Raw genomic sequence first — 24,098 nt, 5'->3', positions numbered from 1 at the left:
ATCTCCTCTGAAACCTGAATGCCTCCACTGCAGAAGTGGGCACCTGCCGGAAGGGCCTCCCCAGGGCACCACGGAAGGGCTGAAAGCCCCAGATTCAACATCAAGGGTTGTGCTCGCTGCAGGTCACCAAGTTGCAGGTGGTTGTGTGTTCAAAGAAAGGCACAGGCAGACTATTTTTTCTGAAGAGAGGGAAAGCAACTCATAACAAAACTGCGATTTGACTGGGGTTGCTGAAGCCAGAACCTGTACTTTGGCAGCTTGGCAGTGCAGGCCATAAGCAATTCATCTAATCAGTGTCTTGTTTCAAGAGAACATAAAAGGGGCTTTAATTAGGCAAAACATTGAGATACACCTTCTTCCCTTCTATGCTTTTCGAATAAGGTATCACTTTAATGATGCTTGGATAGGGCTCTTTGGACCACCCTACTCAAGAGGATAATCAGAGGCTGCTCCTTCCCAGTGACCCACAGCCACCCATGTGCTTTACAGACCCATTTTACATCACCAGCCATAATGGAGGCTGTTCTCATACACATGGAATTAATCATTTTCCATTTAATGCTGCTAATTATTTACTTATTTTACAGTAGGGAGAGCCCCAGAGGAATTACACACTTCACAAGTTTGCTTTGCTACCTCGATGGACAGCAGAAGCCCTTTTTACTATCTGAAGTGAAATAAGCAAGCTTACAAAGTCTAGTCTTTCAAGGAGAAGGGAGAAAAAGGCAATATTGACATTTGCAAATTCTGAATTCACCGCCTAACTCTTCCAGGGACTTTTCTAGCTTGGAGCACTTGAACGTGTGCTCCGAGTGCCTGTGAGCTAAAGAGCAGCATGAACGCCCACTTTCTTCCACCTCTGCCTGCCTTGTCAGATGAGACAGCAAATACTTTTGGCAGGAACCGTCTCTAGCTATCTGCTCAGCATCGCTCGAAGCCTGACACCGCAACCGTCGCACGAACACCAGGCCGTATCCACACCTCCCACTTACCAGCCACCACGTGTAGCTGTCTTCTGGGATCAAGGCATTTTGTGAGGTCAGGAAAGGTTGCATAGTTGAATTAAATCTCTGATCGAACCAGAGGGAATGTCCCAGCTCAGAAATGCATGTGCGACAGCTGCACGGTCTCCTGGGGTACTTGAAGAGTTTTTGGACTTGCTCTGAAAACTGCATGATGAGATGTCTCAGATCCCAGGTGGTCATGGTCACCTGGTGCGTGTAGTTCAGCAGAAATGAAGATACCGTAATAAGCAAAAAGGCAAAGGTAAACACTTTCACGTTCCTCCTCCTTACGACAACCATCTTTCCTGCTTGGGTTCTGCCGTCGCTGCTGACCAAATACGATGTAGGGTCCAACGTAAGGCAAAAAGGAAAGGGTGCTGCAGGTGCCTGCCAGTTACCACCCCAGGCTTAGGCTGAATGTACTGACTCCACTACCTCCATCCATAAGGGAAGAAGCTTTGTTTCCCCCAAATGGGTTTAAAAAAAGGCAAAGTTGGGTATTTCCTTTCACCTTCTTACAGTGCTTCCAAGTCTCTTCCACCTCTTCGTGACCTGCTGCTAACCTCTCCCACTGAGGATTCAGTGAAGACGGACCCTTGTCCTTCCACGTACCAGAAGATTTAGAGGGGAGCAGTATCAGCATTAAAATTCAGGTTTTCTGTGTGGGAGCAAGCCATAAATTAAAGCAAGTAAATTGTAGAAAGAGGAGGGTGGTTATTTTTTTTTCTTGGAAGTTAGTTCATGAAGGATCAGATCATCCAGGGATGTACATTCCAGCAGAGAGACGTGCTTTGATGTCCATTTAAGCTGTGGAAAGCAGTTTGCAGCCTGGAGACACACACACAGAAAAAAAAGAAAGAAAAATTATTTTCAGAAAGTTTTTTGCATTCCTCCCAACCTAATTTTTCTGCTTTTCTCTGCCCACCCAGAACCTTCTGACCAGCTCAGAGCCCTCAACACACCAGCACCGGCTGCAATTTCTGCTGCGGTATTTGCATACTGAGAAGTTTCAGGGTGAAATTTCTGAAAGGGCAGAGCATCGACCTGTGGACATTGAATCCCTTTGTACTGAATCAGCCCCAGCAGCGCTCCAGCCTTACCTGAATTACAGTTTGTAGCCTTTTGAATGGCAATGACTCACCTCCCTCCCTTAGGCTGACCTTGATAACCACAAGCTACGCAGCAAAGTATTCATAACTCAAAGCAGCTGAACAAAAAGCACTCGGCAAAGGAGGGAGGAGCAGGACAGGGAGGAAGAGGAATCAGTTTCTTTCCCTTCCTCCCCCCCCAACCAGCTTAGTTGCTTAAGGATCGAGGCTGGACTCGTGATTCAGAGAAAACCAAGCAAGAACAGCTCATACATCCTGGGACAGACGGGGGAAATTGAAGTATAAATGGCCCTTGTTTTGCGTGCATTATTGTTATTTTTCCTGCCAAGGAAAGGCAGGTGAGGGCAGCCTGCGATCTCAGAGAGTGTCTGTGAGATCCCGAGTCAGGCAGAGAGGCAGGGAGCTGCTTCACCACAGCGAGTCGGGGGATAGAGGGGGGCCTGGAGCTGCTCTCCATTCCCCTCCTGAAGTCCCCTGCCTGGCAGCAGTGATTTAAACAAGTTTTTAAAAGTCGAAAAATGGATCCCTTCCTCCCACGATGCCATTGTTTTGTGGGAAGAAAAAAGTGTTGTGGTTTTTAAATCTTTGGATGTTTGCAAAAAGCCCCAAAAGTGCCATTGCTTAAATAACACTCTTTTGATTAAAAGAAAAAAAAAGAAGAAAAAAAATCGGAGAAACAACTCGGTCAGAATATGTGCAATTTATGAACAAGAAAAAGCTCAACAAGAGAAGTCTCATTCGCTGCTCAGCTGCAGGTTTCGGGCCAGCAAACAAAGAGCAAAACTGCAACTGTTACCTTTTAAAATCCATCATTTTAACCCATTCTGTGTGCCACATTGATGCAGGATCCCCCTCATTTCATCACCCAAATCCGATGCTTATCCAGACATGCGGGAAGTGCATCTGCTGGCCACAGGTCTGGGCTGGACGCAGCATCCCCAGCTTTGCTGCTGGCTTTTCTCCTGGGGATCCACAAGGAGCTGCCCAAGGCCAAATCACTTTTCCAAGGGGTTTGACATGGTGTCTTGGAGACAGCACAGGCCTGGTGTTTAGAGGTGGTGTGTAAATATTTACCAAGCCCCATAAAGCCAAATCCGAAAGCAGGAGCCTCAGACTGTGGTCTTAAGCCTTTGCTCTGCTTCAAGTTTCTCATCTGCAGCACGTGATGAGTAGTGTGTGCCGTTCAGTTAGCTGCTGTTTGCCAAATGCCTTGAGATTTATTTTAAATCTGGCCCCTACAAATGCATTTACAGGAGCTCAAGGGCTGACAAGTGGGTCAGGCTGGATAACAAAAGGCTTTATTAACCCCAGCTGCTCGGGCTCGCCTGCACCAGTAAATTAAACAGCACCAGGGAACAATCCTGTGCTCGCTTTAACTTTTTAGAGGGAAGTTTTGGGGCTAGCCAGAAATCTTCCAAAATATTCTCTGCTACAATGCGGGAATCACAACTCAAAAGGCAGTGGAGATGCTGCCACTGTGCCTTGGAGAGTTAGAAAGGGAGCTTAAGAGCACGGCCCCCATGCACAGCCTCGTCTATGCCAGCTGGCTTCTATGCTGGAGAGCGGCCCCAAACACATTTGCTTTACTAGCCTGGATGTAGTTGTTAGTCTAAACAAAAACACAGCCTCTAAATGTCCCAAAAATATGCCAGATCCCAGAAGCAGATTGATTCTCCATTTATGGACCAGATAATCCAAGTGCTGCAATGCTGGCGGGTTGAACCCCTACTGCTGTTAACGCTCAGCCAATTCGGTATTTGTAAATACAGTTCCTGCTCTTCTATTATTTTTTTAAGTTGAGGAGGGAGGGAGATTATCCAGCCTTTCTTGAAAAAGTCTATAAAATGGAGTATTGTTCATAAAGGAAACAGTTCTGGCCTCCAAAACAAACACTCATTTCACCAGAATTTTTTTTTTTTTTTTGTAACTGAGCTAAGGTTAAACCTATATTTAGAATTTGAAAAAAAAAAAAAACAACCAAACCAGTGTTTATGCAGCGGACTGCAGTGCCTCCAAACTCCTGATCATCCTGTGTTTTATAGCACGTGATGGGAAGGTGAGAAACCATAAGAACTCCCAAGGCCCTTTTCCAGTGTGGAAATAAACACTGGATACTCTATTTTAATTCTTGCTACTTACAGTTTCCTATGAATGCTCATGTTTCCTATGGATACTCATGGTAGAAAAAAAAAAATATATAGAACATGACAGAAAGGCTTCGGGGACTATAAATGTGATTTAGGGCCTGAGGAAAAGGAAGGCTGAAACGAATGGAAAATGCTTTCATCGAGTTCACTGTCACTTGGACAGGGACCATTTTCTTCCTTTCTTAAAACACACAGTAGATCCAACCCAGATATCAGTACTTTCACTCTTTCCAGCATCTTGCACTGCACCTCACACCGTCCCTGTGTCTCCCTCTGCTCACATATTTTCATAAATCTTCGCAACAGGGTTTCCATAGGATTCCCCAAGGTGCCGGGAAGTGGGAAGGGCAGGGATGATGTCAAAGCAGCAGCTGGTGTGAGAAACCACGCAGGGCTGCCAACCCCAGCTGTTGTGAATGTTTTACCTCCTGATACTATTTGCGATAGTTAATTTAAGCCATTACAAGTAAGTAGCGTGATACCAGTCATGGTCCTTTATCAACATACCTCGGCGTGACCTTGGCATTAGTACATCTGTGAACAGGCTATTTTGACCTCAGAGCCAGAAACAATTTCTGGCAACTTCAGGTATGCAGATTTAAATTATGTGCCCAGCCCTCATCCCAGCTCCAGTCCCCTGAGAGTTAAACAGAATTTAAGTACAGTGTGTGTGCCTGCGTGCAGCTATCCCAGCTCAGCTCAAGCAAGCAGCAGGTTAAGCTACCTTAAGTGATTGGGTGCTTAAGGTCTTATTTGTGGTCTGGATTTCTCCTGCTACCTTCCCACCTCCTCCCCCTTCCTACATATACCCTTGTCCCCATGTAAGACACCCCTGTACACCCTGGGATAATTTATTTATGCTGCCAACACCCAGTGACATGCAATGCAGAGAAAATGAGAAATGACATGTCCCAGGCAAGAGCAGAGAGGGGCAGGTTCAGAAGAAGGGGCAGGTTCCTCCAAGCTTTGTCCTGAGAGTAGGAGTGGGTCTAGTGTGATTAAATGGTCATAAAGGAGAGCAGAGCTTAACCTTTCGTCTACATTTTATATCATAAAATATACCGGGATCAATCCATTGCGATTGTTTGTCTTCATTGTCTTCTCGTGTTTTAGAAAGAAGGAACAGAAAGACCTTTTTTTTCTTCTTTTTTATTTTCCCCAGGGTAGATCTTTTTTGTATTGTAAACTTACAATCTGAAGAATTTCCCTGGTCCCTTGCCAATTTGGCAATTAACAGACAAGGATAAAGACACATCAGTTCAATGGACTAATATAAAGCAATTCTTAACACTTTCAGGAAATATTTTTTTGACAAATCCAGCTACAAATGCAATGTATTCTCATTGCACGTGTTAGGTTATGTGATAAAAACTCATCTGCACACCCACAAAGGAGCACAGAGAGACAATGGCAGGAGGGGAAGCCCAAATAATACCCTGCCCCAGCTGCTCCCAGGCCCATCCTGGGAGCCATCAGCCCATCAAAGGCCCATCTGCACCAGCCCAGGGGAGCACAGGGGCACAAAGGCAGGTGGGAACCCGCAATAAGGACTCAGAGGAAGCGACACCCTGTCTGGGTCCTTCCTAGGGCTGGCCCAGGACAGCCTCAGCCCCAGGCATGAAACTCACCCAGATAAGTCAACACCAGAGCACCTTTGGGACTGAGACGGGTTGCTGCTTGGGGGCATGGGACACGTTTCTGGGTGCAGGGGAAGAGCATTTGGGGATTGCACAAGATCTGTGTGGTTGGCCACACAATATTAGCAGAATGCTTCCTTTCTTGATTTTTTTTTAAAAGATGAGTCTTAAACAAAAAGTATGTAGAAAATAATAATGAAAAAACATTGAGAAAGATTCTTCTCATCCCCCAAGTTGTAAATGTCCCACTACACTAAGATAGTTTGACTCCTTTTTGATGCCTACTTTGCTAGCAAAGAAGTACTTAGTACCAGCACCACTTTGAGGAGATCTTTGTTAGCTCGAGTTAGATGCTGACGGTTCAGAATCCAGCTTTTGTCTTCTGGTCTGTAAGTCACATTAAAACCCCGGTGTGAAACACACTTCTCTAGTTTGAAGTTGCCAGCGTTTTCCAGACACAGCGTGTCGGGCAGAACAGCACAAAGGCAACAGGGAACAGTGTCCCCATACAGAGATATTTCCAGCTTTCCATTCACTGCTTGAGGAGTTCAAAGGTCCTGAAGTCCTTTAGACTCAAAGCCCACATACCCACCCACCCCAGCAGAAGATGGGGAAGGACAACACGACCTGCTGCGGCTCTCTGCTGACTGATGGTGGTCATCGTACAACCCTTCTACAACCCACAGTATTTTACAGCTGGAAAATGTATACTTCAAGGAGTAGAAATTTGCTGCAATTCGACTTCAAGAGACTGTGCTGTGCTAGAAAGGTCTCGGTGGCAGAACTGCAAGTACCCATTTTCAGAAGCACAGTTCAGATCCCCGCTCTGCAAAACCTCCAAAGATTAGTTAGTTTCCCAGCTAAGCCACTGACAGCTATATTGTTATAAAGCCTTTTGGCAACACAAACAGTATGTCCTCAAGCATCCTTCCTGCTGTTTTGGGACTTTCTTCCCATCTGCACTCCTCATGAGCAACTACTTGAGCAACCCTTGGTCTCAAAGTCCTGGCCTGGGAGAGGATGGAAGGTTAAATCTTGCTTTACTGTACCCATGAAGGCACAGAGCCGTCTCAGAAGATGTCATCCTGGGGCAGCAAAAAACCTGTCCCTGGAAAAATACACATAAATTTCCACCCCAGGTCTGTGCTTAGGCCTGGAGAGGAACAATGGAGATGACTGTTTCACTCCAAACCACAGGCTCGTCTGTCCTGCCCCAGCTCATCGTTAGCTACCTCCCACTGCCCAGAGCTGGCTGACATTTAGAAAGAAACACTTCATTGGTCTGACACCTTGCCAGAGACTTCTGAGCATGAGGCTTTTGCTACGTGAGATAGATTGTGCAATTACGAGACAGCCTGGCAGCCTGTCAAACAGAGGGCAGAAACCTGAATCTCCCTTAACCAGATGATGCTGGGAGCCCATGCAAGACCTCTGGTCCATCTCCTCCAGCTCGAGGAGTTCAGTCTCACCAAGCATCAAAGGCCCACAAGGGCTGGAGACATGGTGGAGTGCTGCCTGTGTCCCAGCACAGCCTCTGCGACTTCAGCCTGTTTGAGGTGCGACTTCCCACGTGCCGCTGGCCCCATGGTGGTGGCAGGCAACAGGTAGCCCCATCCTTCTCAGACACCAAAAGCCACCACAGGATGCAATTTTGGAGAAGCACCAGTTGCGACAGAGCTTTCCCCTTTTCCATCCATAACAATTAAAATCAGACTGTGTTTTGTTTCTCAGAGCTAACTGGCTCCTCTCTCCTGTCCATCTTTACATCCCTACAGGGATGACATAGGTGCTGCTGTCCCTCGTGCCCACAGCCATGGAAAAGCAGCCTCAAGTCCCACTTGCCATTTAATCAGGGAGAAAATGATCTGTAACTCTTCTGCCCCATCCCTGACCATGCTGTGAAGCATGAATCTCTTTGACTGCGACTGTCAAATGGGGTCGCAGCATCGAAGTTGGGCAAGCCGGTTGGTATATCGCTCTCAGATTTATTAAAATGCTCACCCCAAGCAACTCCAACTAATCATATCAGCACTGTCTAGAAAACAAAACTACTCAGCAACATTTAAGCCGTGAGAAAAAGTAGCTTTAGACAAATTTAAAGGCAGTAGCTCCTCCATGCTTCTTGAATTTGGAGCAAGCTATTGGGCAGTGTTTCATCCATCACAGTGAACAGAAGAAAAACTGGAGGTGGTTTATGGAGCATAACTGCATGGCATTTTAGGTGCCAGTGATCTGAAAAAACATCATTACGTACTTGTCTCATCAGTAAGCAGGTTTGCTGGCTGGCTTGGGCTGGCCAGGTAGATAGGAGATCTCCCTGGTACTCTAACACAGCCTGCCCTGCCTACGCACGTAACAGGTCTGTGCAGCCAAGGGAAGCAAACAGCTTTTTGTGCAAGATGTGTATAAGATTAACAGAAACTTCGGTGGGGAAGTTGCATTCCGTTGCCTCAAAATAAATCTTTGTCTTGGTAGACTTTATCAGGCATATTGCTGAGCAGTCTGGAAATGAAAACTCCCTCGCAATGCTTGAGGAAAGGGCTGGAGGCTCTGGCTTGGAAAGGGTCATGATCCTGCCCATATCCTCGGGCTCTGAGACCTGCCATCCCTGCCTTCTCACACTGAGGTGAAGACATTTTGTCCTCCACCTCTGCGGAGGGGTTTGCAGCAGCAAAAGCTTCCTCCTCCTTCGCATACCAAGAGTGGATTCCTGCAAGGGGTGTTTGGTCTAGAGAAATTGCAGTGGTAATATCCAGGATTAATTGTGCTGTCTTCCATGGGCTACAGTTCCTACTCATGTATTTAGGCCAAGTGGGAATTTTTGCTTTGAACGGGGCTGGAAGTGCCATGAAAGATGGTCTGGCTCCAAAATCTCTGCCCTCACCTGTCCGCCATGTCTAAGGCAGAAGTCATCTTAGGAGCTGAGCATGGAGAAGGGTGGATCATCCAACCACCTCTCCTGTGGGGCTACAAGACAACTTCACTCTGCTCCTGAGGAGCCAGTGCATCCAAAAATGAGTCTGAAACAAAGTTTTCTCCAACTGATGGAGCACCACACTCTAAATGAAGAACTGCCCAGGAAAACATAACAAGTCTTGGGCTTAAGTCTTTGCTCTCCTGCTTGATCCCAAAGCTGTCCTTGATGAATCATCTAGATGGAGATCAGTGACAAGTGGTGTCCCTCAGGGGGTCCGTAGTGGGCCGGTACCATTTAACATCTTCATCAATGACATAGTGGGATCAAAGTGCACCCTCAGCAAGTTTGCAGATGACACCAAGCTGAGAGGTGCAGTTGACACGCCTGAGGGACGGGATGCCATCCAGAGAGGGACCTGGACAAGCTCAAGAAATGGGCCCATGTGAACCCCATGAGGTTCAACAAGGACAAGTGCAGGGTCCTGCACCTGGGTTGGGGCAACCCCCAGTATCAATACAGGCTGAGTGATGAAGGGATTGAGAGCAACGCTGAGGAGAAGGACTTGAGGGTACTGGTGGATGAAAAGCTGGACATGATCCAGCAATATGCGCTCGCAGCCCAGAAAGCCAACCATATCCTGGGCTGCATCAAAAGGAATGTGGCCATCAGGTCAAGGGAGGTGATTCTGCGCCTCTACTCTGCTCGTTGAGACCCCACCTGGAGTACTGCCTCCAGCTCTGGGGTCCTCAGCACAGGAAGGACATGGACCTGTTGGAGCGGGTCCAAAGGAGGGCCACAAAAATGATGAGAGGGATGGAACACCTCTCCTATGAGGAAAGGCTGAGAGAGTTGGGGTTTTTCAGCCTGGAGAAAAGACGACTCTGGGGAGACCTTCTTGCAGCCTTGCAATACTAAAAAGAGGGCTTCTAAGAAAGATGGGGACAAACTTTTTAGTAGGGCCTGTTGCAATAGGACAACGGGGAATGGTTTTAAACTAAAAGAAGGGAGATTCAGACTAGATAGAAGGAAGAAATTTTTTATAATGAGGATGGTGAAACACTGGCACAGGTTGCCCATAGAGGTGGTAGATGCCCCATCCCTGGAAACATTCAAGTTCAGGTTGGACGGGGCTCTGAGCAACCTGATCTAGTTGAAGAAGTCCCTGCTCATTGCAGGGAGGCTAGGCTATATGACCTTTAAAGGTCCCTTCCAACCCAAACCATTCCGATTCTATGAATAAAAAATGCTGATGCTGGAAATTCAGTCCAGGATCCTAATCAAACTGCTACCTTTTTGATAAATGCTGTGTCCCCTACTGCTATCTCTTCATAGAGCACCTGATCTTCAGCCTTGAGAGAAGAGTGAAACTGGGTGTGGGGTGAAGGGCAAGGTTGTGGGGAGCCTGGTTCCCTCCTCTAGCGTCACCAGCTATGCAAGGACAACATTCACCTGGGTACCACTTATCACTGGGAAACACATCGATAATTGTGACTGTGGAGACAAACTCATAATCAATTTATTTCCAGTGGGAGCTATCATGTAGGTAAATTACTGTTTAAATAATAGTCCTTTGTTACTGTGGCCAGGCTTGGTATCATGCCAGGCTCAGTGAAAAAGCCCACTGATAATGTACCAAAACTTGCCAATGTAAGCCTCATCTTAACTTTTCCAGGTTATTACGGTGCCAACGGAGCACTCAGACATGTCTGCAGACCATGAACCAGCCACCCCTTGCAAACTGGCCCCTTTGTGTCTTCTTCATGGGATGAACTGGGAGAGATCAGTGAAAAGGGTGATTAATTCAAATTTAGCGGGTAGCTCCACTGTTGACCTGTTTATGGTCCATTCCTTTGGCTCAACACTCAGCTCGAGTATTTTCAGGACAAAATAGGAGCACCAGAAAAAGAGCTCTGTCCAGCCAAGCCGTGAACCGTAGTGGTTATGGCCGAGAGGCTGGAGGCTGCCAGGTCTCACCGGGGATGTGCTGAAAACAAACAGTGGAAAAATAAGCTGCTGATAGCAAAGTCTTCCACAGCCTCTGTCTTGCTAGAAAGTGATTTTGGAGGAGCCCTATCTCTTTATACACACTCTATTAATCAAGAAATGGCACCTCTGCTTCCCTTGTGGTACTTAATTTTCTTTCATATACTCCAAATCCCCTTCCCCACAGACACATTGATGTTTTAAATAGCAAATATATCACTACAAGCTCTTAAAAATATTCTTTTCCTTCCTCATCCTGTTGTTGGCAATGCTGGATAGACACATAGGTTTAAACGTGCTGAACTATGAGAGCTCTTCTGTGGTAGGCCAATATCCACCGATGGGTTGGGATGGGACTTTTTGTGTTGTCTCTATATAGGCTGGCTCGCCAAGAGCCCAAAGCTGGGGCAATGAAAACAATCACTCTGTGGTGAAAATCCTAAACTAAAATTCACACACTCACTAAAATTCATTCGCTCTGTCTCTGTGAATTGCTCTCCTTCAAAGAGTTCCTTAAAAACATCCAAGCAGACAACTGGAAACATAAAAATTGCTGTTTGATTCCTGTTGACAGCCTTTGATGGCAGAGAGTGCATGGTGGACACAGTGCCTTTGTACTCTCAAATCCTTCCCATGCCATTAGGTGATTTGTAGGCTGGGATCAAAATTCTGCTACCCTTTGCTTGGGAAAAAGGAGCTGTCAAAGGGATTTCCAGGGCACCCATATGCATTTGCACCTAGCATATTTCTTTAATGGTTCACAACAGGACAACTGTGGAGCTGGAAAGGAGTTTTTCAAGCACAGTTTGTTTTTATTTCTTTTTTTTTTTTTTTTTTCATCAGTTTGTCAAAATTGAATCTTTCTGTGGATGATTTTCCATCTTGATTTTCTGTTTCAACAAACTTTCAAAAAAGAAGGATCTTTGACATTTTAAATGACAAATTCTAGTCTTCCTTCTGCAAAAAAACTTTTTCTAGAAAATGTGTAATTTATGGTAATTAAAGGAAAGCAAAACATTTAGAAGTTCAAAATGGAAAAAAGGAGATCTATTTTCACTCCTGCTAGGAGAAGTGTAATAACATTATCACTTCTGCTTTTTGGTTTGACTTCACATTGGGCAGACTAGGTATTTTTTTTTAAAGTCTTGCTAATTCCCCTGAGACAGTAAGAATGCTACTTTCAGGTAATCCAAATATAGAAAGACAAATTAACGGTGGCAACAGCAGTAGTAGAAATAGAGGCAAGCTAAAAGTATCGTAGAAGCAAATTCCTGTACATGCATTAGTTTCAGTTTTATAGGATTACAGGTGAGGATCTAGGATTATTTCTGATTATAGTACACTCTAAACTAAAGGTGGAACTCAATCACATTGACAGCAGGTGTTTTGCTAGCCTGTCTGAGTATCCAGCTCAAAAATATTCACCAATCTATTTCTTGGTTAAAACTGTAGGGAAACATATGTGACTATAAACACAGTTGTTCACGTGGAACAGACTTCAAAAAATACATTGTGAGGAACCCTGATTTCTGATGTTAAGAGAGTGATTAACACACCACAGGGACCCTCATGGCATTATAATTCTAAATGCAGAGAAAGATTAGATGATAATGATGCTAATGATAATATCGGCGGTATTGTCAATAATCCCTAAAATCTAGGAAACGTGTTTCCGTGCCCATGTGAGCATCTCTGACTCTCTTCACTGGGATTCCTGCCCTGAAACAATACCAAGCAATTGTTGGCACTGTGAGGTTGCTAACTCCTGTTCACACTGATGGGCTTCTTGTTAAACCAACAACATTTCTCTTACAATCGATGACACCAACCACTATGGCTCTGCATTAAATATTTATTCATCAGCCAGAATGAATTCACTCTGAAGAAGGTTTAATGACACCACAGGGATTTTTCTCCTTCATTAACCTGGGATTTACGTTTAGTCTTTCTTGTGCTACGACGGTGTCAAATTGCCCACAATTAAATTCAGAGGTGTTTTAGCATTGGTGCGTAGTCTGGACCTGGCAGTCAATGCAAGCTATGGCAAGTACAAAATAATACTTTGAGTTTTCCATTTACTGTGCACAATTCTGAGAGTTTGGCAGCCACAGTAAGTTTATAAGGAGTCAATAAATAATACCTTAAAAATAGATATAAGAAACATATTTGATAATTAATATACTGGGTTACAAGCCAGAATTACAAAGCCATTAGGCAGCTACTTTAATTAATTGATCATTTATACATCCCTAATAGGAGTACTTGACCTATTTGGATCCAAATACACTGTGTGCTCTTGCTCCTAGCTAGGGCATCATCCAGCCTCTGTGCATATGGTGACAGTTCCATTCCAGCTTTTACCCTACATCTACAATGGGATTGACAGTCAAGAAAGAAATTAATGATTCAGGCTGCCTTTTATCCAGAGGATTGCCAGACCTTAGGTTGTGGCTGATACCTGTGAACAGAAGTAGCTGCCCAGAGCAGGCAACATGAATACGGCCCTTTGGTGCTCCATCAGTGGAAGCTTTGCTTTGGACTATGTGGTAGCCTGGGTACAGAAAAAACACAGGATTTCAGTGAAGAAGAAATTCTGTCTTTTTGTCTGGACTTTTAAAGTGTTTTTAGAGAAACAAAGATTAGCATACATCAGAGTGGCACAGAAAAGGCTTCCCATAATCCTGAATATGAAAATATATCAAGACCTGCATGCAAAACGGATTTGCATACATCAGAGCTGCACATACAGCCACTCAACTGGGCATCCTGAAGTGCATTAAAAATGTTAATACTGAATTATGTGGATGCTGATAATTGAATGCTGGAGAAACACACACGGACATGCACAAAACTATGGCATCTTTTCCACTTGTCTGTCTTAATGGCTAAAACATAAAAAGGGAGACTGCTAAGGTAGCTGGCAATCCTTGAGTATTTAAGGGCTTTCTGGTTCAAAGGGAAATGCAAAGTATCATTTATCCATACAGAAATAATTAGCAGAGGAAGATTTAATTTATTTAGTATTAAAATTTTCAATTCTAAAATGGCATCATACAAAATCCATCGATTTTGTAAAAGCAGAAATTTTAACACACAAAAGTGGCGATCAATTCAATATTGCTTTGGTCTTGTCCTCTGCAGTGCTGCCAACCACATCCTACCTAGAAATCAAGCCATAGCAGGCCAGATGCTGAAAACATCGGCCTGGATTTACTCTTTTATGTATGACAAAGAGTGGAAGAGGGAAGATGTCTGTCCTTGGGCTCTGACTATTGAAACAGGACTGGGAAGCCCCTGATGCTTGGTTTTCCCCAATGGTAATTTCCAACATCTGCCCATTTGGTGGTGTATTAGGAAACCAAGAACTTTTTTCAGTTCAGCATCAGTGAAAGATAAACATCAGTCCTACACAGCCTGGTTTGGTGCTGGTCAGAAACCCCAGCTTCAGCCTTGGGGTCGCTATCCTTAAGTGACCATAACCGTATCAGCACTATGTCAGCACAAACCCCACAGAAGAGCAACATCTAAAGCTAAATCCTGCCTTTGGGTTCAAGATCATGTCTCCTATTCAAACACCGAGAACAGGATCGCACGTTCATTGAAATCCTTTCCCCATCTAAAGCATCCCTCCATTTTCAGTGGGACAGGGAAGCTTTCTCTTCCTGTTGCAAGCTTTTGTGCATATTACTGTTGCAATGAATGGGGGATCCCGTTCTCACTCCGACAAAAAGTTTCACAGTAACTTTTAAAACGGGGCTTACAAAAATGTCACCGCTTGCTCTAGCAATAAAGCTCCTGGCAAGTTTTAATGGGCACAGTGTTAAAAACTAACAGTCCCCAACGTTCGCAGGCAGTAGAGCCCTGGGGCTTGGGGTTTTCTTTTAAATGAGCCACCAATTTGTGTTCAAAAAGATCGCTTTGCAAGTGGGAGCTACAGGATTTTTATTTGTGTTTTGTCTTTATTAAGCAAAGAAAAAACAAAAGTAATTTTACCTTTCATTAAAACCTTTCAAGGATTTTCCAGGAACTGTATACCAAGAAACTCTTGAAAATAGCTGTTCTGCTTGGCTTGGTTTTAAACACGGTAAGATGATGTTTTTAGCTCTTTTATTACATCTCTCCTGCTCAAAAAAAAAAAAAAAGTGAATGCTGAAAAATAATGACTGCATCCAAAGGGAAGTCATTAGAAATAGAGCTTAAACGTTCCCAGAGGAGAACTGTCCTATGACTTCTTATGGAGGAGATGTAGCATCAGCTGAAAGGCATCATTGTTTTTAAGTTGCTCTAAAAGGGGACAAGAGTCTCCAGCTCCGGAAGCACTGTCATGCTTAGCTACAAGGGGTTGATCCAGTACATGGTAGATGTTGTTGCTGGGGTGTTCCCATCCTTAGGAAAAGATCCTGTGCCTCAACAGATTGCAGGATCACTCCTAGATCTTTGTTTAAAAGATGAACTTTCCAGTGATCAGCATTGCTGCTGCAGAGACATTTCCAAACTTGCAGCTGATGGCAATCATTCTCATTTTACAGCCTCCTGTATTTCTTACTTCTGAATTTCATTGACCCTGCTCTGACTTACATGCACGGCAGATTTGGTGCATAGCTGATTTGTATGAGAATCAGTGAGGAAAGTGTGGGAGACAGACGGCAACAGGGCTCACAGTGACAGCACGTGGCATACGGAGGCAAAAAGATCTTGCCTGACTTCTACAAATATATGCAGTCATTTCTGTTCACGGAGCTATCAGCCAGAAAGGCAGCCGACGAGAGGACTGCTTACCCCTCACAGCCACTCAGCGAGGTGCAGCTCCTGGCTGACACCCAAAACTGAGACGGTTTGGCTTGAATTCTGGACATTCGTTCATAGACTCGTAGGAGGTTCAGCTGGGTGAGGTGTTGAGAGGTTTCCTCCTGTGCAAAGGCGGCACTAACCAGTTACATATAACTATTTTAATATAAGTTTGTCTAACTCCTTCTGAAAACAGCCAGTAGAGGAAATTCTCATGCTTCTCTGAGCAAGTTGTTATCAGTACAAGACCATCCCTGGCTCAGACAATAGCTAAAAAAGCCCTTCCCCAAACTCCCATTTGAGTTAACAGTCTTAAAGAAAGAAATCGAAACAAGCCCAGCCTTCAGATGAAACTATGATGTGAACATTTCAGCCCTGAGTCAAAACCAAACTCTTTGAGAAGACGACAGAGCATCGCCCTGTAGCATCTGCAAGCATCCACCTGCTGCTGAAACTGCAGCCTGGCTTGCACAGTGGTGCAGGGGGGCAAGAATCATAGAATCATTTAGGTTGGAAAAGACCTTTGAGATCATCAAATCCAACCGTTAACCTAGCACTGCCAAGTCCACCACTAAACCATGTCCCTAAGCACCACATCTACCCATCTTTTGAACACCTCAAGGGATGGGGACTCAACCACTTCCCTGGGCAGCCTGTTCCAGTGCCTGACTGCCCTTTCGACGAAGGAATTTTTCCTAATATCCAATTTAAACCTCCCCTGGTGCAACTTGAGGACATTTCCTCTTGTCCTATCGCTTGTTACTTGTTAGAAGAGATCGACCCCCACCTTGCTACAACCTCCTTTCAGGTAGTTGTAGAGAGTGACAAGGTCTCCCTTGAGCCTCCTTTTCTCCAGACTAAACAATCCCAGGAGGAATGTCCCCCTGCTTCCACATACAGGCATCCTGGGAAACAGCTTCAGCCTGTGATCCCATCCCTCACTTACAGGACATGACGCTGTGGTGGGAACGACAGGAAAAATCCTGGGACACTGGCGGGCCAGGTGGCCAAGTGGGGAGGACCATGTAGGCTGAGTAGACTGCAGACAGCCATATGCATGTAGCCCATAGGGGCTGTGAGGGCTACGCTGTACCTGGGGGAGACTGATTTTGCTCTCATGCGCATACCAAAATGGTTAAAGTGTGCTTCTATAACTTTCCTTTGTCCTCACCTTTTTACCCCAAGGTAGTGGAAGAAAGAGGAGAAGGTACAAGGTAAGAGGATTTGCCTGGATTAGCTGGGAGCAGGAAGGGCCTGGGAGCAGGTTTACTGCACGGCTGACAGGGCTTACAGCTGGAATTAACCCTTATATGGGTCATACCACTGCATGCAAGGAGAGTGGGGGGCATGCAAGGATCTAGCCACTGTCCAAATTTCTGGTGGTCTGAACCAAAGCAACCTCCCACCGTCTTAAAAAGCCTCTTCTACAGCAAGGACTGAAACAAATGAGAAGGACATCATCCCTTTTCCTCCCCATGGCTTGTATTAGAATCATAGAATCATAAAATGGTTTGGGTTGGAAGGGACCTTTAAAGGTCATCTAGTCCAACCTCCCTGCATTGAGCAGGGACATCTTCAACTAGATCAGGTTGCTCAGAGCCCTGTCCAACCTGACCTTGAATGTTTCCAGGGATTGAGCATCTACCACCTCTCTCGGAAACCTGTTCCTGTGTTTCACTACCCTCAGTAAAAAATGTCTTCCTTATATCTGGTCTAAGCCTATCCTCTTTTAGTCTAAAACCATTCCCCCTTGTCCTATCACAACAGGCCCTAGGGTACTACTGATACCCTCTCTAACTCATCCTCTGCAAAGCAGGGCTGGGGCTGCAAAGCATCCATGGGGTGAAACATGATTTACAGCTCAACCTGCTCAACGCAGGCAGGATGAAAATGGGATTTGCTTTCAAAAACAGCTTTACAAAAACCATGGAGGTGAGCTGCACATTTGGTGACTGGGCTCCATGGCATTGTCACAGCAGATGGAGAGAATAAAGAAGTTTTTGCAGCCCCACCAGTGATACTGGGAAGGAATAAAGGCCCTTTGCTGCCTAGATGCCCATCAGCAATGTTCGCCCTCATGCAGGTGAGGTTCCTGTGGCGATACCTGCTCCAAGTCCAGACAACGTGGCTTTGTGAGAGCACATGTGGAGCATATGTGTTCTCCCAGCTCCAGGCTACCTGGCCCTAATGTGTAAAGCCCTTGGCTTGACAGGTGTTGCACGTTACTTCAAGTTGGCCAGACATCTTTATATGACTGTAGAAATACCAAGCTAATTAAGAAATGAAAATAGAGCTGTCTTCCTGATGAGCCAACGAGAAAATGAAAAACAGTAGTAATCTTAGACAAAAAAAAAAATCCCTGGCAATGCCAGACTTGAAGTGACAAAATCCGGGTGACATTTGTGGCGGCATGGTGATAAACAAATAATGGCCAAAGCAAAGCACTCACTGATTTCATTTGGGGTAGTCCACTTGAGACGTTTGGGGGCTGAGTTTCCAGAGATGCTGAGCCCCTCACTGGTTTCCACAATTTTAGCCACTCAACACCCCCAAGAAGCCAGAGCAGAATCCCTCAGGATTGCTGTTCCTTAAACTGAGAACCCCCCAATTTACCCCTGTTTTCAGCAACATCCAGCTTTGGTCTGAGAGCACCTCTTCCCAAGCTCATACACAGACATCTCACACACCCTAGCTGAGACAGAGCTTCACTACCGGTTTCAAAGCACATTGGAAAGGTGTCACAAAAAAGGATTTTTTCATCTCTGCTTTCATTTCCCAACCCACTGAGGCTGGTTTGCTATGGGAGGATTAACCTGGGGCCGCACCCTTGGAGGGGGAGGTGGCACACAACGAGCTGGTTATTCAACCCCCATGAGAACTCCTCACCACAGTCCTTTTTTTCCATGATCCCTCCAAATACCACTGTGCACGAGACGTGCTGCTGCCAGCTCTGCTTTACAGATGGGGAAGGGTTGAGCAAGCCTGCAGGCATCCATCTTATTCTCACCCTTACAGAGACTGAGGTAGAAATGCAACATCCATCCCCAGCTCCCGACTCTGCTCCTGACTCTGCTCCTTCCCTTTCCCACTGCTGCTCAGCATTTCGAAGGTAAACCATTAGGAGCAGGAAGCTGGAGCAGAAATGTTACTTTGCCCTCTGAAACCCCCTTCACACCTCCGACCTGCCACTTTTTCAGGGCTGTGTTTCAGCCTGGGTCCTCCAAGCACTTGTTAAGCAGCCATCCCTGGCAGGAGTGAAAATTAGTTTAAGATGGAGTTGGCTGCTGTTCCCATCACTCTTTGCCAAGCCTGATGCCACCCTCCGCAAATTTTCTGGCATAATGGGCCACAGTCGGGCTGAAAAAGAAGCATAAGCCACACAATGGCTATGGATAAGGGCAATTTAGTTTGCAAATGCATGGCTAGCTATCTTAACACCAAGAATGTAACAGGAGATTCAAAGTATAAAAATGTATTTTAAGGCTTCTTTGGTCCAGTTCACATCCTTGTGCATATGTTTGCAGTGACTCAAGCTGAGTTTTGTTTACAGGCATCGTATGGGAAGTGCTGCATCCCATCGGCACTGCCAGCAGTGCACAACCTGCAGTCACAGCGGTCACTCCTCCGTCATTAATGGCAGGAGTTTGGGGATCCGCCGGAGAGCCTGTGCACCCCTGTTCCCAGCTGCATTGGGACATTAAGCCCTATTGCCACTTGCAAAGGCACTCATTTTGCAGTGGCTACAATGGCTCATGCTGCAGAGCTTTCCCATTCCCACCCACCTTTGCAGACACCAACAGAGCTGCTAATCTGAGTTACTGCCCCATGCCCCCGATATGATAATCCCCATCTATATGAACCCTAGAGTTAAGGGGTCACATGCTGCTTTTTATAACCTTACCACCAACTCAGTTTTTAAAAGCCTTTTCTTCCACTGTTCTGGACAAGATTAGGCACTGCAACTTGATTGTGTTGCTATGGCAGTAATAAGAAAAAAAGTAATTTCTTTTTCTTAAAAAAAAAATAAAAATCAATAATTGGTATTACTGTGTAAGGTCTCTGACATTAATTATAAATAAATGTTAGACCTACTAAAATAAAAGAGTGAATTTACGGCAGCAGGCTGCATGCTGCTGCTGAAGCCTGTGCGGCTGCCACGATACAGATACAAAATATAAAAAGTATCGGGGACTGCAGTTTGCATTTTATTGTCTACGAAAATGAATGTGTAAATAGCAATAAAATGCCCAATTATTTAGCACAAAGCCAAAATACTCCGCAGCATTTATAGGCTGATGGATGGCTTGCCTGCCTGCTCTAATTTACCATAAAACAAGGAAGACAAGGTCGGAGGAAAATAAACAATGGCTCCTGTCAATATGATTAGCTGTGAGACGCCAGGTGAGAGCAGCCGTTCTCCAACGAGGGTAACACTACACTGTTTCAGCTGGCTTTTGCTTCGGTAATTTAGCCCGGATTGCCATGCTGCTTGGCAAAGGCAGCATCGCGGATGCTGAGTGAGGAGGCAGAGATTTCTGCTCCTAGGGTCTTTATGGGCCCCATCGCTGATGTCTCCAGCAGAAGGATGGAGCAGCCACTTGGGGGGTGAGGGCTTTGTGCCTGCAGCAGGAGGAGGGGGTTATTAGGCAGCCTTGTAACAGATCGGTTTCTGGACAAGAAAAAAGCTTGCTGGCACAGAAGTCAGTGGTCAGCTGTCAGGGGCATCACCCATGACATGACGAGAGGCAGGGAGAGCCTAAAAAAAACAGGGGAAAAAAAAGGTAAAAGACCTCCAATGCCATCTGTTAAAAAACAAGGACTGAGAGAGAAAGAAAAAAAGCATTTGAAACACTTTACGGGATAATGTAAACTGCAGACAGAGAGAGTGCTACCAGCTGGCTCGCTGGCTGTGATTCAGCGGCCCGCGGCGATGCCTGCAAAGGAGCCGCAGGGTCCCAGGCTGGGCCCTGGCGGCAGGAGCTGGTTTGTCTGGCACCGGCCACCACAGTTATCTGCTGCCTCCACCTGCATCTAGGAGACACCGTGCTATTGTCACCCAGCCTATTTAAGAGCATTTTTGAGTGTGACAGGGGTACATATTATCAAGTCAAGGTTTTTATTTGTTTGTTTTCTAGCTATGTATCTCCACATAGGCATACAAGCCCAAATTTCACACATTGCCTTTCTCTGGGGCAGAGAAGCCATGTGCATCTACTCACCTTTGCACAACCTCTTTTAGGTCACTGAGGTTGTGGAGATGTGAATCTGGTGCTTAGGGTGATATTACCCACAGGTTCCTTATGCAGACAGTGGTGCTCCTGCAGAGGGTAATATCCGTCACCTAGGGATGATGGAGGAGGTGAATGGAGATGGATAAGCTCTTGGGTCAGTGCCCACGAACAGCCAGGATGAAAGCCAGGATGTGCAGCTCCAGCTCGGTGCTGGGACACACTCCTCAATCTCACACTTTCAACTCACACTTGTAATTTCAAAGTGAAATTCCTCTACTGAGCAACCATGGCGCAGGGGCTCGCTCCCTCCATTGGCAACGTGGAGAGCCTCGCCTTCTCATTTACTGGGCTCCTAATTAAGACATCAAAATTACGTGCCTAAGGAGAGGCAGTGTGAATAACTCAGAGTGCAGGGGAAGGATACATTAGCTGACAACAAACACAGAGATTTTTTTTCACTGCTGGACTTGTCAGTGTATTTTGAGCCTGGTTCAAGTTCACGTAAAGCCACCTGAGTCTTCCAAATGATTTCCACCAGCCATTTTACCCAAAGTCCCTTTTTTAAAAATTCAAGTTGAATTTTAAGATTGCTTCTGTTTACAACAGTGGACATTACGTGAAGGACAGCTCCTAGATTCAACAGAATCAGGACAAAAAAATACGAAGGAATGGAATGGGGACAGGCACTTTCTATCCAGATCTACTCCATTCACTTCAATGAAAACTCCAGAAGCAGGTCCTGCAAGAAGGATCTTACTCTAGCTAGAGCAAGGGTCCTGTGAAGGACTCCTGATGTGGCTTGTCAGACCTGGTTCAAAGTACAAAGCCAGCAGAAAAGCTTCTAGCAACATGTGCCAGGACCTTTCATCAATTACCAAGCTGCAATGCAGAATCAAAAGCAGAATGCTAAATACCGAGTTCTGCCCTTCCCCACACATTTCCCTTTATAAGAGGAAAAAAAATCTGTAATCATCAGTATGACTGCCTACTTGGATTAGAAAGCAGATAATAAATAGTACATCCATCTTTCAGTTATTAATATAACTAAGCTTATTGCATAATATCTGCTTATTTTGGAAAGCAGCCCTTTCTACCTGTCCCAACAGCACATTACTGAGTTGGCAAGATGCAGGAGCCTTTGAGTGAATAAGAGAATATCTTCAGATCAAACTCACTTGTCAAAAATTTCATCTTGAAAGTCTGGGTCACCAATTACCCAACTTTTTAATGGAAAAAGTCCCCTTGACTTAAAAGTCTCCTTGTTATAGTCCCCTTGACCAGCTTTGCTGTAGCTTCCATTTCATTTGGCTGTGTGTGACGCTTGCAGTTTATTTATCTCAGAAACGATTACAAAGAAAATTTAGGTAGAGAGGACTCCTCTGCCAGATCACACAGTCAGAGTGATGAGACTGCACATCTCCCACCTTCCTTTGCTCAGGACAAAACCTGTTGCTCCAAACCTGGGGTTAGACTCTCAGAAAATGGTCCACGATGGCTATCATCCTGCACCCTGTGCTGGTTCTGCTCCCTGGAGCTGGAGGCTTGGTCCTGGATCGTGCAGAAGGTGAACACCCGCAGAATACCCTGATTGGGTTTGGGCCCCAGGACATCTCATCCCTGCACCACCAACAGATCTGCAACAGCTGAGGACTTCTTGCAAAGTTTTGATGGCTTCTCTCTGCTGTTCTGTGCTGGCTCTCAATAACTGGATAGACTGGTGGTATAGTATGAATAGCCAGTCCCACCGTGCCTGTCATCCAGTGTTTATATTACTTCATTCAAGTCTCATAAAAAGCCCAATTGCTGGTCTTGGAACGATAAATCAGCATTTCAGAATTTACTCTTGCTTCCCTGCAGTGCTATCAATCACATCCAATATATATTTTATAGTGCTTCCCTTTGACTTAACCTTATCATTGTACAAATCATAGTGTTGGAGGGGAGAACACCACCAGCATGTATCCGAATACAAACAATTACAAGATTTTAGAGTTTAGGGTGTTGTGCTGGATCTGTATCTCTGAATGGACTTCTCAAGTTTTTATGAAGACAACAAAGCCCCTGCTCTGTGCCTTGGGATGCCTTAGCCCTCTTGTGCTCATAAAGCTGATAGAAAGAAAAAGACCAAACATATTAACCTTTCTGACCCTGCTTAGTCTAGTTTTGTCCTAGCAAGGGAGAGTCAACACTGCAGAAATACATTAGCACAACAAATAAGGCACTAGTTGGCACTTTAAGTGGCTCCTAATGTCCCTCCACAACAGTGCAATGTGCTGTCATCATAACAAGCCAGGCACCAGATGCCTTTATTTTTAATTGCACTGAAGAGATACTGGTCTCACCGCAGGCTCTGCCCAAAGGCAAGACTGGTCACAGCCCCTCTCCAGGCAAGTGCTGCTCCAAGATGTCCTTTTCCTGTGCGCTGAAAAATGTTGCTAGTTCATAAATTCATGGCGTGGGTTCAAATGTCTCCCAGAAGCTCTTTCAGCCACAGCCACAAATATGGTTTCACTCTTCAAATGCTGCATTGGCAGCAAAATCAAAGCTTCACCACCACAGCCGTTCCAGTTTGGAAACAAATTTTTTGGCTCAGATTTCTCCAGTCAACTTAATTCCCACTAGCCATCAATTGCAATGGTCCGCTTAGATGAAGGCAATAGTCTGAATGCTTTGTCTACAGAGTAGTAACCCCTTGATTTTGGTGCTCTTGTGAGCTTTTCCTCAGAGGTGAATTTCTCTAGTGAATCATTTAGACAGAACCATTCTCTCTCCTGTCTTGCTATTGAACTGTCTAGGAGACAGCATTTAAATGCAAGAAGGCAAAACAATAGTATTGACCTTGTCCTTTGTCCGGGTTTATTTAATTCTGTAAAGCAAACAGTTTGTGTGAAACGCACTCCTGGTAATAAAATCGTATTGCACATTTGCTTATAGAGGGTCACCAGGGAGAGCAAATGCGCCTGTACTCAGCAATAAATGTTTGATTCCGTGTTACACAGCAATTATTCAAAATGAGAGGGACTATTGGATCCAAGACTGCTGCCCTTTAGGACTCAGCCTGTCAAGTTGCATTGCTCTGTACTTTTTATCCAAGCGGATTTCATCTCCGCAGTTATTGCTGGGTGATATTCAAGTCTTCAAGTCCAAGTTGCACCGAGCTTGAAAAATAACATTTGACTTCCAAGCTGCCCTTTCTTTGTTAAAAGGAGCATTGCTTTTTTATTATTATTATTATCTATCAATATGCCATAGCGTATTAAAGGAGTAAAATTTAAAAAGCGT

At 45.2% G+C, this 24,098-nt stretch overlaps 1 protein-coding gene across 11 annotated transcripts in view; it reads right to left on the bottom strand.

The window, feature by feature from the left end:
* Positions 1-24,098, bottom strand: part of ST3GAL1 (ST3 beta-galactoside alpha-2,3-sialyltransferase 1) — an 83,942-nt gene that overhangs the window by 25,118 nt on the left and 34,726 nt on the right. For 5 of the 11 annotated variants that reach the window (XM_087745114.1, XM_087745413.1, XM_087745562.1 and 2 more), the window contains one exon: positions 993-1,832. In XM_087745114.1, the coding sequence (XP_087601240.1) occupies positions 993-1,304 (312 nt within the window). In that variant the 5' untranslated portion in view covers positions 1,305-1,832. Of the gene's footprint in view, positions 1-992; positions 1,833-1,966; positions 2,095-14,790; positions 14,919-20,804; positions 20,927-21,063; positions 21,083-24,098 lie in introns of those variants that run through there. The other 6 variants (XM_087745197.1, XM_087745246.1, XM_087745321.1 and 3 more) reach the window with 5 other exon arrangements.

The sequence above is a fragment of the Nipponia nippon genome, unplaced genomic scaffold (assembly GCF_047370975.1).
Source record: "Nipponia nippon isolate SJK-2023a ecotype South Korea unplaced genomic scaffold, ASM4737097v1 scaffold_1, whole genome shotgun sequence".
NCBI lineage: Eukaryota > Metazoa > Chordata > Aves > Pelecaniformes > Threskiornithidae > Nipponia > Nipponia nippon.
The sequence above is the reverse complement of the archived record's forward strand: the minus strand, read 5'-3'. Positions and strand labels throughout refer to the sequence as shown.